Here is a 14,934-nt window from a genome sequence, read left to right on the forward strand (position 1 = left end):
TATATATGTGTGTGTGTGTGTGTGTGTGTGTGTGTGTGTGTGTGTGTGTGTGTGTGTGTGTGTGTGTGTGTACATACACATACTTTTCTCTGCCAGTAAATGTATCCAGACAGACAAATTGCTTTTAGTGGCATTTAAGTTCATTTATTCCCACTATAACTGCCTTGATGCAGGCAAAAGAATTCTCCCCAAAATTTTTATATAAATGCTAATTAAGCTTCACTCATAATGCCATTAAATGGTTCAATTCGATTACTGGTTTGTTCTGGCATTGGCCGATAACATTTTTATTTGAGTATGTTCATTAGGATTCATACTAAAATCTTGGCGTAACTGTCTTTTCTGCAGGATGCATTGTATATTGAAGAGTACTCCTATGCAATGCAAAGTCAAACCATGCATTGCACAGGAAAAAATGTTCCATAATCACGCTCTTTCCAGTTTTTGATGCTCTCTAGCTCTTAAATACAAGGTGTACTCAAAGTTTGAGAGTGACTTTATATCTTGAATATGAGTGTTGTAGTGAGTTGCAGATTGTCACATGTTCACTAGTAATTCACGAATCACTCATTTACCTACAGTAATTCTTAATTGGTATGTATCGAATAGGTGTTTTTGTAACATTTTACAAATTTTACCGAACAGTGAATTTGCATCAGATTTTGTTTAAAATTAAAGAAAAGTGCAGAGGAAACTCATGAAATAGTAAAAAGAGTTTTCAGAGAAGATGGTATGTTCTATTCAACGACTTTCAGTGGTTTTCAAAGTTTAAAGAGGGCTGCTTACTTGTTATAGATGATCCTCACTCTGGCTACCTTTCAAATTCAAATCCAGTGATTCAAGTGCTCATATTCATTATCTGACTGGAAATTAATGACGTTTAATTATTTGTGAAGTTGCTAGTAAAACTGATACTTGTTATGAGACATGTCAATCAATGTTAACAAAAAATCTGGAAATGATGCATTTCACAAGTGTGCCTCCCATCTTCACTGATATAGAGAGCCGAGAGTTCTTGCTATATCAGTATACTACTGCTGACCCACACTTGGTTTTTCCATCATTGCTGGTGACAAATCCAATATATATAAATCTTTTTTATAGGGGTAAACATTTGTGAATGTTTGGCAAGGAGGGGGAGAGGAACCTGTAACACAAAACTATAACTTCACCAAATCGAAATCATTAATTGACAAGTTAGTCATGTTAAGTGGCCACTGAACAGGTATTGGAAAAGATATTTGCTCAATGAAAAACCTAGCTTACTTACTTGTGTAGTAACTTCAGTTTCCTAGTAATAATAATAAAAAAAAAAAAAAACATCTGTTTCACTAACAAAATTTGTAAATTGTGAATAAATTCAACACATTTCCGTATGCTTTGTTAAAACTGTAAAAAACAGATAAATGAACAGATTCAGAAAATAAAAAAAATAATAAAAATGACTTGTTTCATTAACAAAGGAAATATATTCACATTGTGTTGGTTTTCCATCTCATGCTTACCATAGCCTAAATAATGCCCATTGCAGGGCAGGGATTTTTTATATATTTTGGTTTACATTGCAACTCATTGGATCCCATGCATTTGATTAATGATGAAAGTTGCAATTAACAGTATCAGTACAATAACATTGGGGTGTTATTCTCATCCAAGTTAAAGTGCTTACAAGCACTTTACTTGGATGAGAATGGCTAAAAATGCTGAACCACTTGTTCAGCATTTTTGGCCATTCAAGGCACTCTTTAAAGTCCTTACATTTATTTTGGCCTGTCAGTGCTCTAGTCACATAGTTCTGTTTATCAGCACTTGGAGTCCCTCCCTTTTTTGTTTATTCTGCCTTTCAGTGCAAACACTGACTTGCATAATTTTGTTGTTTAAAGAGAGGGAGGAACAAGAAGTTTTTTCTCCCCCCTCTCATTTTTGTGAATATGTTGCGATTTTACTAAATTAAATCAATAATTATGGCCCAAAAGTAAATGTTTGAGGGGGGAGGGGAACAAGAAATTAATTTTTCTGCAAATAAAACATGAAATTATTCTAAAATATGAAAAGGTCATTCTAAGGTATGCAATCTTTTTAGCTATGTACATTGTTAAATTCATATGTAATATATTACTTAGATATGCATTTAACAGTGTTAGCATAAATATTTATTTATTAATATTAAATGTTCAAATACTGTGGAATACTATATTAAAAAGTATGGTTTTTCAGTGAAAAAGTTCAACTTCCGTGGTCTTGGAATGGATTAAGCCTTTAACATGTATTTTGTACACTTGATTAATGGTAATTTTGGTCATTGCCATGGAACCAATTATGAATGTTAATTGAAGGACCACTGATGCATGCACACACTCGCTCACTCGAGCAAATCAGTACAATTTCATTGTACTGATTTGTATACCTAGTTTTATTCTGAGTCAGTTTTGACCAAGAAGTTTTACACTAAACTGAATTACGAAGGATGTTTCTAATATTTTTTTGAAATTTTTTCCTCAGTTCTCACAGGGATAGTCTGTTTTGATGGCACATTTTTAAAATGTTTAGCAACTTTCTCTTCTCCAAGAATCTTAGCCTTTTTAATGAAATCACCATCAGTTCAAGTTTGTTTTTTTTTTTTTTTTTTTTGCATTTTCTATTCCAGCACTTTAAACAATTGAAGTTTATTGTCCTATATTTTCTTTAAAAACATAGTTTGAGCATTTTTGTTGTTGTTGGTTTTATGGTGTATCAACATCTTAGACCGTTGTGCCAGCTATATTATATCCATACAAGTTATGTGTTTGCCAACCAATTTGTATGTTATGTGGATCGACAATCCCAGAATAACTCATGAGAAAACCACTATTTCCTCCACTTTAGATCAACTAACTATAGCCCCGTTTAAGAGCTCTCCAATAGGTTCAAATCCAGACCTCTCTAAATGAGTGACAAGTGACAAAATCAAAATGTGATTGCAGAAGAATACTTACTTTTCTTTTTAAATTCACTACTATTGCAGTTTGTGTTTCTCTTTTGTCATATTTTACTGTGCTTTGCAGATTATCTGTTGAAGTTATATTAAAGCAGGCAGCAAAGGAGGTAAGCAAACCTTTAGCCATAGTTATAAGAGGTTCCTTGGATTCAGGTGAGATCTCTATGGACTGGAGATGTACAAAAGTATACCCCCAATTCACAAAAGGAGACTCAAAGGGTGACACAAGTAATAATTAGAGATGAGAGTTAGTATGACTTGTGTTCCAGGAAAAATAATACTGGTTAAAGATGTAATACTGAACCATCATGGCATAAACTGACAGTATGGCACTAGGGAAAATTACTGCTGTGGATTGTTTATTAATGCTGTTTATGTTTATTAATGATATTAAGGAAGACATATCAGTCTTAATGTCTGAGGTTGCAGATGACACAAAAGATTGACCTGTTGATTAATGATGGGGGGGATTTTGAATTGAGAAATGAAGTTCTCTGAGCAGGGTACGCAGGCTGCCAGAACAGCTTATGGGATTTTGTCAATGACATATAGAATTTTTCAAGCAAGAATAAGGAGCGGATTATCCCATTTTATAAGCCATTGGTTAGGTCGTACCTTGAGTACTGCATGTAGGTCTGGAAGCCTTATTTTAGGAATGATGTGGATCTTTTGGAACAGGTGCAGAGAATAGCAGTGGGATTAGTGAGAGGAAAAATAGCTGCTCTTACCAAGAAAGGCTTCAGTTCCATAAATTGCAGCATCTGGAGACTAGTCACCTGCAAGGAGATGTGATGAGGTATTTAAGGCTTTGAATGGATTGAATAAACTCAGTGCTAATGGAATCTTTTCTCAGACTACACATGAGGGGGTGTAAATTTAAATTGAAGAAGGGTGACTGTTGGCTAGACGTACAGAAATTTGCTTTTAGCCTGTGTATAGTTGATTGTGAACAGCCTTCCATTTGCTGTTGTAGAAGTGGGTAGTTTGAATAAATTCAAGGAATAGCTAGACAAACTATTGGAAGGGATGGATAGGTGATATGGGATTTTTTATGTTAAAAACATTTTTAATGGTGTTATTTGGAAAAAAGCATTACATTACCTAGAAATCATCATGAAATGTGATGTGCATGCGTTGTGCTTGTTGCGTCACTGCACGCAACAAGTACAATGCATGCACCCAAGAAAATTCAATTGTACACAACAAGTGCAGTGATGCAACAAGTTGAAGTGACAGAACAAGTACAATTGAGCAGTGACATGCTACGTTATATCAGCATAATGATTAATACACTAGTGACTGTGCCAAAATCTACAGCCCAGTGTTTGAAGGAATATCGTAAAAGAAAGAAAGGGAAGTTGGACAGAAATGTGAATCCAGATGAAATTCAACAAGAGTGTTTCGTTATGTCTGGGAGTTCTCAAACTGCACCCAAAAAAAAACTCGAGCTGAAATAATGAAGGAATATCATGAACAGAAGAAAAGGAAATTAGAAATTCAAACTATTTCAAATCATAAATGAAATTCAACCGCAGAGTTCTACTATGCCTGATACTTGTCAACCACAGAGTTCTACTATGCCTCATACTTATCAGTAATCTAAAACTCCAGCAGAACGAATGAAGGAATATCGTGCACAAAAAAAAAGGGAAATTAGAAATGGCTAATAATGTTCCTGATTACATCCCTATAGTGTCTACATGAGCTGACAGCGAGTTTGAAAAACTAGTGTACAAAACCCATTTGGATTTAGTCGTAATGTTTGTGATCATTTATGGTTTCAATTAGATTTGAAACCATTTGCAACAACTTCATATGAATTACTTCAAAATGAATTTTCTTTACAAGAAGTTTGTTTGTTGTTATTTGGTTTTTAGGAGCATTAGCATCTAAGGCCATATTGCTCCAGGGGGATATGCAGTGGTCATTCCCTGACCTTTCGGCATCCTCCGTATTTGGTGGGCACAGGCTTGAACCCTGGTCTAATCAAGAAGAGTGTGCTACACACTGCTACTCCTGCCCACCTCGCTATGGAGGTGCCTTACAAGAAGTGAGTACTTTTATGATGTGTAATACATGTCATACTTCTTTAAAAGAGGGATGTATACCAACTATGGCCACGTCAAATGGATTTATATATTTAACATATCCTACTCATTTGCCTCTACTGGATGTTGTAACTGAGCATTTGATATCACCGCGATTACCCTTTATGCAAATTCAAGTTTTCTCTTGTTTACCATCACCCTCAGTTTTCACTGAGGGTGATGGTAGATGGCTCTCTGTCTTCTAACTTCTCCACTAATGTTGATGTCCCCCAAGGTTCAGTTCTTTCCCCCGCTCTTTTCCTCTTGTATATTAATGACCATCTTCCATTGACTGGAAATCCTATCCATAGTTTTGCCGATGATAGCACATTGCATTCCATTTTCCAGTTCGAGAAACCTTGCTCTGCTCAATCAGCTTCAACTTCTCGAATATCCACTACCAATTCCTTAAATGCCGATCTCCAGATAATTCTCCAGTGGGGCAAAGACAACTTATTTGATTTCAATCCTTCTAAAACTCAGTCTTGTCTTATATCTCTCAAAAAGGATTCTTCTGCTCCTATGCTTATCTTTGGTGACACTCCGATTTCTAGGCAAGATGATATATCTCTTTTGGGGATTACCTTGACTTCTAATCTCTCTTGGCACAAGCACATTACAAATGTTGCTTCCTCTGCATCTAAAAAACTTGGTTTTCTCTTTCACTCTCGGCGGTACTTTTCTTCCAAACAGCTGTTCACTCTTAAAAATAGCAAATCCGCCCTACCATGGAATATTGTTCCCATATCTGGGGTGGTGCTCCCAAACGTCTCTCAGGCTTCTAGATTCCTTTCATAAGAAGGCAGTTAGGTTAATTAATAACTCATCTGTAACAGATTCTCTCCACTCACTGTCTCATAGATGTACTGTTTCTGCTGCATGCCTTTTCTACAGATACTTCCACGGGCACTGTTCTTCTGAATTAGCTTCTATAATTTCCGCTCTGTCTTTCAAAAAAGTCAGAACATGTGCTGCCACCAGCCAACATCCATTTCACAGAACCAACTTTTCATCTTCCTTGTTTATTTATTCAACTGCCGTTTCTCTGGAACAACCTTCCTTCATACATATTTCCTGCAAATTACAGTTTAGAGAAGTTCAAATCTAATGTAAACAAATATCTTCTTTCGTCTTTTCAACCTCCAACCCTTGCACGGTACTAAGTACTCTAGGTTCTAATATGTCTCGTGTTTGGGGTTTTCATAAAAAAATTTCATGATGTGTGATACATGTCATACCGTCATACTTCAATAAAAGAGGGACAGATACCAACTATGGCCACGTCAAATGGATTTATACATCCACCATATTCTACTCATTTGCCTCTACTGGATGTTGTAAATGAGCATTTGATATCACTGCGATTACCTTGTATGCAAATTTGTTATTTGCGTTATGAACATGGACAATATGGGATCATGACACTTAAATAGGAATTATTTGTCTTTGCGCATGTGCACAAAAGCCCACAAATCAGAGATTAGAAATGGCCAGCAAACATTAACAGAATTCTCATGTAATTTAATTTTGACAGTTTCTGCAGTGAATAGTCTAGTATAATTATGCTGGACACTTAAGTATTTTTGCCTTGTTAAATAAAAAAGTATGTTTTTCGTTGACAGCATGAAAGGCTAATTATGACACTGCTGAACAAGAAGCACGAACTGAGGCCGCGTGTTGATTTACACGAAAATTCAGAGGAAAACGCATAGAACCTTGGTACGAATTGCAGAGGAAAACGCATAGAACCTTGGTACGAATTGCAGACACTTTATTGAATTTGAAAGTGTCTGCAATTCTTCCCAGGCCCAATAGGAGGGAGTATATGATGAGAGCCTTGTCGATCAATTCGTCCCTGGAGAGATTGTGCAAGGCTCAAGGGGTAGAATTTTTCCCAGCCTGGTCTGTGCTTGTTAACAGGAGAGACTGCTTCTATAGGGATGGGATACACTTTAATAGAAAGGGTGCAAGAATATTTGCTGATGCTATCGAGGCAAAGTTAGGTGGATCAGAAAACTGCTAGCTTGGGGGGGGGATACATGGACTAATAGATTAACAATAGCCGCCGGCAGAGGTAAACGTATTCTTGCACTACTTCTATTGAAATGCAATTGAGCAGCACCCTGGAAAGCAAGGCAATGGGAATTTCCAGGACTGCTGGGAGTCATAGTGGAACAAGTAAATACATGGGCTGTGTTAGGGTAACTAAGAGTAGAAACAGGTGCATGTATACTTGCATGTACACCAATGCTAGGAGTATAGTTAATAAATTCGATGAGCTTGAAGTGCTAGTCAAGACATCAAAGGCAGATATTGTTGGGATATCAGAAACATTGTGTCATACAGACATAAGCAGTGCAGAACTTAAATTTGGAGAGTACAGTGTGTACAGAAAGGATAGACAGGACAGGAAGGGAGGAGGGGTTATGCTGTTAGTTAAGAAACACGTAAAATCTAAGGAAGTGCATCCAATTGATGTGGGTGGACAATGCAATGTTGAGTCTGTTTTGTGTGACATAAGCACTGGGAAAGGAAAAATGAGAGTAGGTGTGTGTTATAGGCCTAATGCAGCTGATGATTAAAATGAGCAATTGTGCAGAAAAAGAGAGTGGGCCAGTAAATTAGAGTGTCTTATAATGGGGGATTTTAATTTCCCGGATATTGACTGGAAATTGTGGGTTGGTCACTCGCACACTAGCAAGGCTTTTATGGATTTATTGGATGATTGTTTTCTACAGCAGCATGTTTGGGAGGCAACTAGAGGGAGCAATACTCTTGATCTGATTGTCAGTAGTGATTCTCCATGCATTAAGAATCTGCAGATAAAGGAACCACTAGGTGGCAATGATCACAGTGTGCTGAAGTGGGATTTACTCAAAGAGGTAACAACCATCAAGTGTAAAGGGAAGGGTTTTTGCTTTCGTAAAGGTGACTATAGTGGTCTGAGATGGTATTTAAATTCTATGCGATGGAACCAACTGATGATGTTACCAACAGCAAATTCAAAATGGGAAGCATTAAAGGATTAATCTTGGAAGCTACTAGGCTTTTCATATCAACAAAGAAATATTGTTCAAGATTTAGGCCTAAATGGATGTCAGATAAACTAATTAGACATGTGACATAGAAGAAAAATGCATGGGAAACATGTGACACAGAAGCCTATGATAGATATACAAAGCTGATCTGTAACCAAGTTACAAAGGAGGTTAGGCAGGCAAAGGCAGATTATGAGAAATCTTTGGCAAAGAATGCAAAGAAAAACAGCAAAGAGTTCTTTACTTATGTAAACTCTAGAAAGAAGGGGATGAATCAGATTGGTCCACTTGATATCGATGGTTCAACTGTTGATGATCCTGCTCAGGTAGCTAACAAACTAAATGAATATTTTGCATCGACATTCAGACATGAGGAGTTATTCAGGGAGGGGAATGCCAGAGGTGTATTCAACTCTGGCAGTAAGCTAGATAATCTTGTAATAACTGAGAGTAAAGTGGAGGAGAAATTGTTGAAGATTTGTTGATGAAATTGTCGATGACAAGAAAGGCACCTGGGGTGGATGGAATTGATCCAGTTATATTAAAGGAGGCAGCAAAGGAAGTAAGCAAACCCTTATCCATAATTATGAGAGCTTCCTTGGACTCAGGGGAGGTACCTATGGAGTGGAGGTGTGCAAATGTGACCCCAATCCACAAAGGAGGATCAAAGGGAGACAGGTAATTATAGACCTGTTAGTTTAACTTCTGTTACAGGGAAATTAATGGAAGCACTGGTTAAAGAAGCATTGCAGGGTCACTAGACAAGACTTCAGTTATAGCTCGGACACAGCATGGGTTTGTTATGGGGAAGTCTTGTCTGACCAATTTTATTGGATACAATGATGTGGTCACAAAGGAACTGGATGCTAAACTAATTTTGATATCATATACTTGGATCTTAGAAAATCTTTTGATACATGTTGCACATGGAAGACTACTGTACAAATTGGAGCAGTGTGGCATTGGAGGCAAATTGCTGCTATGGATAAAGGGATGGTTGAGTGGGAGAAGACAGAGAGTGGTAATCAATGGACACTGCTCTTCATGGACTAATGTTATTAGTGGAGTCCCTCAGGGTTCAGTGTTTGGTCCATTGTTGTTTTCTGTATTTATAAATGATATTGATGATGGTATATAAGGCTTAATGTCCCAGTTTGCAGACAATATGAAGGTTGGCAGGGTTGTTAATGACACTAATGACAGTACACTGCTACAACAGGATCTAGAAAAGTTGAGCAGATGGGCTGAAAGGTGGCAAATGAAGTTTAACATTCACAAATGTAAAGTACTGCATATGGGAAGCAGTAATCCCAGAGTAACGTATCAACTTTGTGGTACCGCACTGACAGTGGTAAAGAATGAAAAGGACCTGTGGGTAATTGTGCAGGCAGATATCAAGTTTTCTGAGCAGTGCAGACAGTCTGCAAGAGTAGCTCATGGTGTCTTGTCAATGATATACAGGAATTTTTCTAGCAGGGATAAGGAGGTGATTATCCTCTTGTATAAGGCAATGGTCAGGCCACATCTTGAGTACTGTATACAGGTCTGGAGGCCTCGTTTTAAGAAGGATGTAGAGCTGTTGGAATGAGTACAGAGAAGGGCAGCAAGATTAGTGAATGGAACGAAGGGTTGCTCTTACGAAGAAAGGCTTAAGTTTTGCAAATTACAGTGTCTAGAGATTAGGCACCTGCAAGGTGTTCTGATTGAGGTGTATAAAGCCTTGAATGGTTTGAGCATGCTGAATGCCGATGGGATTCTTCCTCTTGCTCAGAATAATCACCTGAGAGGGCATAAATTCAAATTGAGGAAAGACAGATGTAGGAAAGATGTGTGGAAATTTGCCTTTAGCCAGCGGCTGGTTGATTGCTGGAACAAACTTCCATCTGTCATTGTAGAAGTTGATAGCTTAAATAGTTAAGGTAGAACTTGACAAACATTTGGAGCGAGTGGATGGGTGAAATAAGGGGTTTTTTTTTTTTTTTTTTTTTGGCTGATGCTGTATATATAAGCTTGCTTTCTTGCATCATGTGCCTTTTGCTAATGCTAACGGCAAGTTGCAATCCCCACAAGAAATGTTGTATACCAGGTCATTTATTTGTGTTGCAAACGAGAAAAGGACTGAGCGATTTTTCTGTATAGTGTGTAGTTTCCGTATTGGCCTGGCCACAATATTAAATTCGGTATCTTTAAAAAATCTGTTAAGCTGTTTGTGCCACTCTGGCTTGTACCCTAATTGGGTTTATTGTAGCAAGGGGATAACCCCTGTTTAAGAATCTGCTGTTTAATGTTTGTTTGTTATTTGGTTTTTAGGAGCATTAGCAACTAAGGCCATATTGCTCCGGGAATATTCGGTGGTCATTCCCTTGACCTTTCCGCATCCTCCATATTTGGTGGTGATGGGCTCGAACCCCGGTCTAATCAAGAAGCGTGTGCTACGCACTGCTGCTCCTTCCCACCTAGCAATGGAGACGCTGCTGGTTAATATTTGTATCTCTGAGCCCAAAGCAGATTCCGTCGTTGAATATTTATAGGCATTTAGAATTGATTAAAGATAATAGATCTCTTATAGGACAACGGTGATAGCTGTTATAATGCAGATGCATACCTGTGTTTTTAGGTTTTCGATAGATGTTAAATTGGATTTTATTCGAGTTCCGAGTAACCGTGAAATTTAGAAAATTTAATGACTTTGTATCCATACCCTCCCTTTCCAATGTAAATTTGAGTCTAGAGTGGATATTATTAAACGAATATAAAATGTCTTGGATAGTACTACTAACAGTAATAACTAGAACATCGTCTAAATACCTCTCATAGTATGTGATGCGGGGTAGAAAAGGAGTCAAATCTATACGCTCAGTCGTTGAAAGATAGCTCTCCGATATTAAGCCGCTCAAGCTCAATCCTATTGGCAAACCAAAAATTTGTTTGTATACTTTGTCTCGAAAGGTGATATAGTTGGCCTCAACTAAGAGTTTAATAAGTGAAAAATTTGTGTAATGGGAAGCTTCGTATAATTAATTGGTATAGAGTTATTATTTAACATATCCCAAATAATATCTAATAACATCTACAGAGGGCAGATAAAGGAGATACAGTTGTTTCAGATTCCTTCACTTATCTTGAAGTAGACCATGCACTATTTACCAATTTGGTCAATGAATACAATAAAATGTTAACCACGTATCGAAAAAACGACTACATTACTATATGGCTCAGTTAAAGGAATTGAAGGCCAAAACATACAATATTCCTGCACTTTTCGAGCAGGTAAAATTACATAAGACCGGCTTTCCTATTCAGCCTATTGTTTCCTACAGAAACTTGGCATTTTCATCCTTGGCCACACATGTATATAGCATTATAAAACCCTTTAGACAGGCGATACAATTTGGGAGGCCGACCGGGCTAAGTGCCTGCCTGGCAACCCAAAGGTCGCAGGTTTGATTCTCGCCTCGGGCTTGGATCAAAGTACTGCAAAAACCTTGGGAGGTGCATTATGGCCACAGAAGTCTATGCGGCAACAACTACCAAAAAAAAAAAAAAAAAAGAAAAAAAAAACAATTTGGGATTAAGAACTATGATACACTATTTAATAATCTTAAGGACTGTAGACTTGGTGATAATGATGATTTATTCTCACTAGATGTTACCTCGTTGTATACGAATGTAAATGTTGACTACATGTTAGATATTATATGGGATATGTTAAATAATAACTCTATACCGATTAATTATACAACGCTTCCTATTAAAGAAATTTTTCACTTAATTAAACTCACTTAATTAGACAAAGTATACAAACAAATTTTTGGTTTGTTGATGGGATTGAGCTTGAGCGGCTTAATATCAGAGATACATCTCTCAACGATTGGCGTATACATTTGACGCCTTTTCTACCCCATATCACATACTATGGAAAGTATTTAGATGATGTTCTAGTTATTACTGATAGTAGTACTATCCAAGACATTTTACATTCATTTAATAATATTCACTCTAGACTCAAATTTACATTGGAAAGGGAGGGTACGGATACAAAGTCATTAAATTTTCTAAATTTCACGCTTACTCGGGACTCAAATAAAATCCAGTTTAACAGCTATCACCTGTTCTCCTACAAGAGATCTATTATCTTTAATCAATTTCTAAATGCCTATAAATATTAAACGACGGAATCTGCTTTGGGTTCAGAGTTTTGGGCTCAATATTAACCAGCAGATTCTTAAACAGGGGTTATCCCCTTGCTACAATAAACTGAATTAGGGTACAAGCCAGGGATAGGATAAAAAATACTTTATTTCTGTCCCATATGTTGAACAGTGGCACAAACAGCTTAACAGATTTTTTAAAGATACCGAATTTAATAGTGGCCAGGCCAATACAGAAACTGCACACTATACTGAAAAAATGCTCGGTCCTTTCCTTGTTTGCAACACAAATAAATGACCTGGTATACAACATTTCTTGTAGGGATTGCAACTCGTTGTACCAAGGTTCTATGCATTTTCCTCTGAATTTTCGTGTAAATCAACACACGGCCTCAGTTTGTGCTTCTTGTTCAGCAGCATCAGAATTAGCCTTTCGTGCCATCAACGAAAAACATACTTTTTTATTTAACAAGGTCAAAATACTTAGTGTCCAGCGGAATTATACCAGACTATTAATTGCAGAAACTGTCAAAATTAAATCACATGAGAATTCTGTTAATGTTCGCTGGCCATTTCTAATCTCTGATTTGTGGGCTTTTGCGTGCATGCATGAAGACAAACAATCCCCATTTAAGTGTCATGCTTACCCATATTTGGTAATTTTCGTTCCTGTGATCACGACATACAGTCGAAAAGCATTGTCAGCTTCAGGAAAGAAAATCATTTTTTGCAATTTTTTTTGTTAAATTAATTTAATTTTTAATTGCATTCATTTGATTTCTAATTGTGTTCATTTGATATCTAATTGTGTTCATTTGATTTCTAATTGTGTTCAATTGTTTTTTAATCTTTTAATTGTATTCAATTGAGTTTTAATTATTTTTTATAATTTACTGTAATGTAAGATTTGCGATTTTTTTCATTTTAATTGCTGGAGAGTATCATGTGGAAGTGTTCTACGTATTATATTGAGGTAAACTTCTCTTATTATTTACAAATATTGATATCAATGTAGAACATATTGCGCATTACAGCTCTGGTTCATACTGTCAAACTCTTTTTTTATATAGCAGTAAAGTTTTTTTTATTCATCCTGCATTATTAATCAAGGGTGCTAAATCTTTTAATATTCAATCATCTTTTATTTGTTTTTAACATTTTAACTATTTTCAGACTGGAGCATTTTGTATGTTATCATTGTTTCCTTCATTGTGATTACTTCGTTGGCTGGAAGTATTTGGGGCATTGCATGTTGCTGCACAAGGTAAGCTGCATTTTATACATTGTTTGTGTTATGTTGTGTTTAGTATAACATATATGTCATTCTCCTAAAAGTATTTGAATGTAATGATCATTAGCAGCAACAGTTTGTTTCATTAGTTTGACTACAATCTGAAACAAATTTATTTGTTTGTTGTTGATATTAATATTCTATCTTGCATTTTATAGCATGATAGGATTACTGTTTATAGATTTTTTTTCTTTTGTTTTAGGGTTAAAATCAAATGTCCTGGAGCGTAATACACTTATACGAATATCTCATGTTGTGATCAGCCTTTGGCTAAGATGTAACCCCCACTTTCAGTGGGGGTCACAAAAAGCCGAAACCATATAATTCAGCAAGCAGGAATAATAGAGATGCCAGTTTTGTGTATGGCATGCATTATAACAGTTTTCAAATAGTAATTCATATTCTACCAGAAAAAAGTAGTACTTTTTCTGATAGGAAAACAAAAAGTTCTCGAAATATGAATGGGTAATTTTCACTATGAAGTGTGAGTCTAGCAAAAAACAATTTAATTCCTTAAAAAAAAAAAAAGAATCCACATGTGCGCGCGCGCACACACACACACACACACACACACACATACACATAGCAAAAGACAGTTTTGATACTGTCTTGTACTTATATCACATAGTACTATATGGAATATAAAAATGTTCTACAGTGTATAACGTTTTTTGGATTTGCATAGATTCAGTAGCTGTTTAGAAGGAAAGTAATACCAAATGCAAAAAAGAGAACCCCAGTATTTTTTATGTTATTTGTGAAGTGCTTATGCCAGTAGGAGCAGAAGTCAGGATAAATCCCAATATAGATAATGTGATCTTGTCGGAAAATTTGAGTGGCATCAATGATTGATATTAAAGTAGAAGATTTTTTTGTGGGAAATAAGACACGACTAAGTTTTAGAAGGTTTGAAAGTAACCAAGTTTTCTTTTCTACATTTAAGAATTATTGGGAGATGAGCATTTTAGGAACTGATGGTGGATATTAAAGTTGGAGGTTTTTGTTCAGGGATTGTGGTGGAATGTAGAATGCCATCATCAGCAACACTTTGTATAGGATTTACAGTCACTGGAAGATAGTCATATACAAGAATAAAAGAACTGAATCTTAGGAGAATGCCAGCATTAGTTGAAAAGTTAGAAAGAAAGAGTGCCATTTACCACTAACTATAGCATGAGCAGTCAGGGGGTGGGGAAGAGAACTGGCTACCCAGTTGCAAAAAATAGATGGCAATCCATAAGAAAGAAGGTTTGTTTAGAAGTCCTTTATACCAAGCAGTCATAAGCTTTGGAATTGCCAAGAGCAACTGCTTGAGTTTAAATAATTTTTTTCATGTAATGTCCAAAGATGAGTAACATAAGGTAATGTATTGCCAGTAAGTAAATAAATA

At 36.4% G+C, this 14,934-nt stretch overlaps 1 protein-coding gene across 1 annotated transcript in view; it reads left to right on the forward strand.

The window, feature by feature from the left end:
• The window catches only part of LOC150077254 (dyslexia-associated protein KIAA0319), a 281,532-nt gene that overhangs the window by 257,013 nt on the left and 9,585 nt on the right, over nucleotides 1–14,934 (forward strand). The window contains exon 22 of the mRNA XM_090386205.1: nucleotides 13,427–13,517. Coding sequence (XP_090242331.1) covers nucleotides 13,427–13,517 — 91 coding nt within the window. The remainder of the gene's footprint in view (nucleotides 1–13,426; nucleotides 13,518–14,934) is intronic.

The sequence above is a fragment of the Mastigoproctus giganteus genome, chromosome 12 (genome assembly GCF_048544385.1).
Source record: "Mastigoproctus giganteus isolate SK-2022 chromosome 12, ASM4854438v1, whole genome shotgun sequence".
NCBI lineage: Eukaryota > Metazoa > Arthropoda > Arachnida > Uropygi > Thelyphonidae > Mastigoproctus > Mastigoproctus giganteus.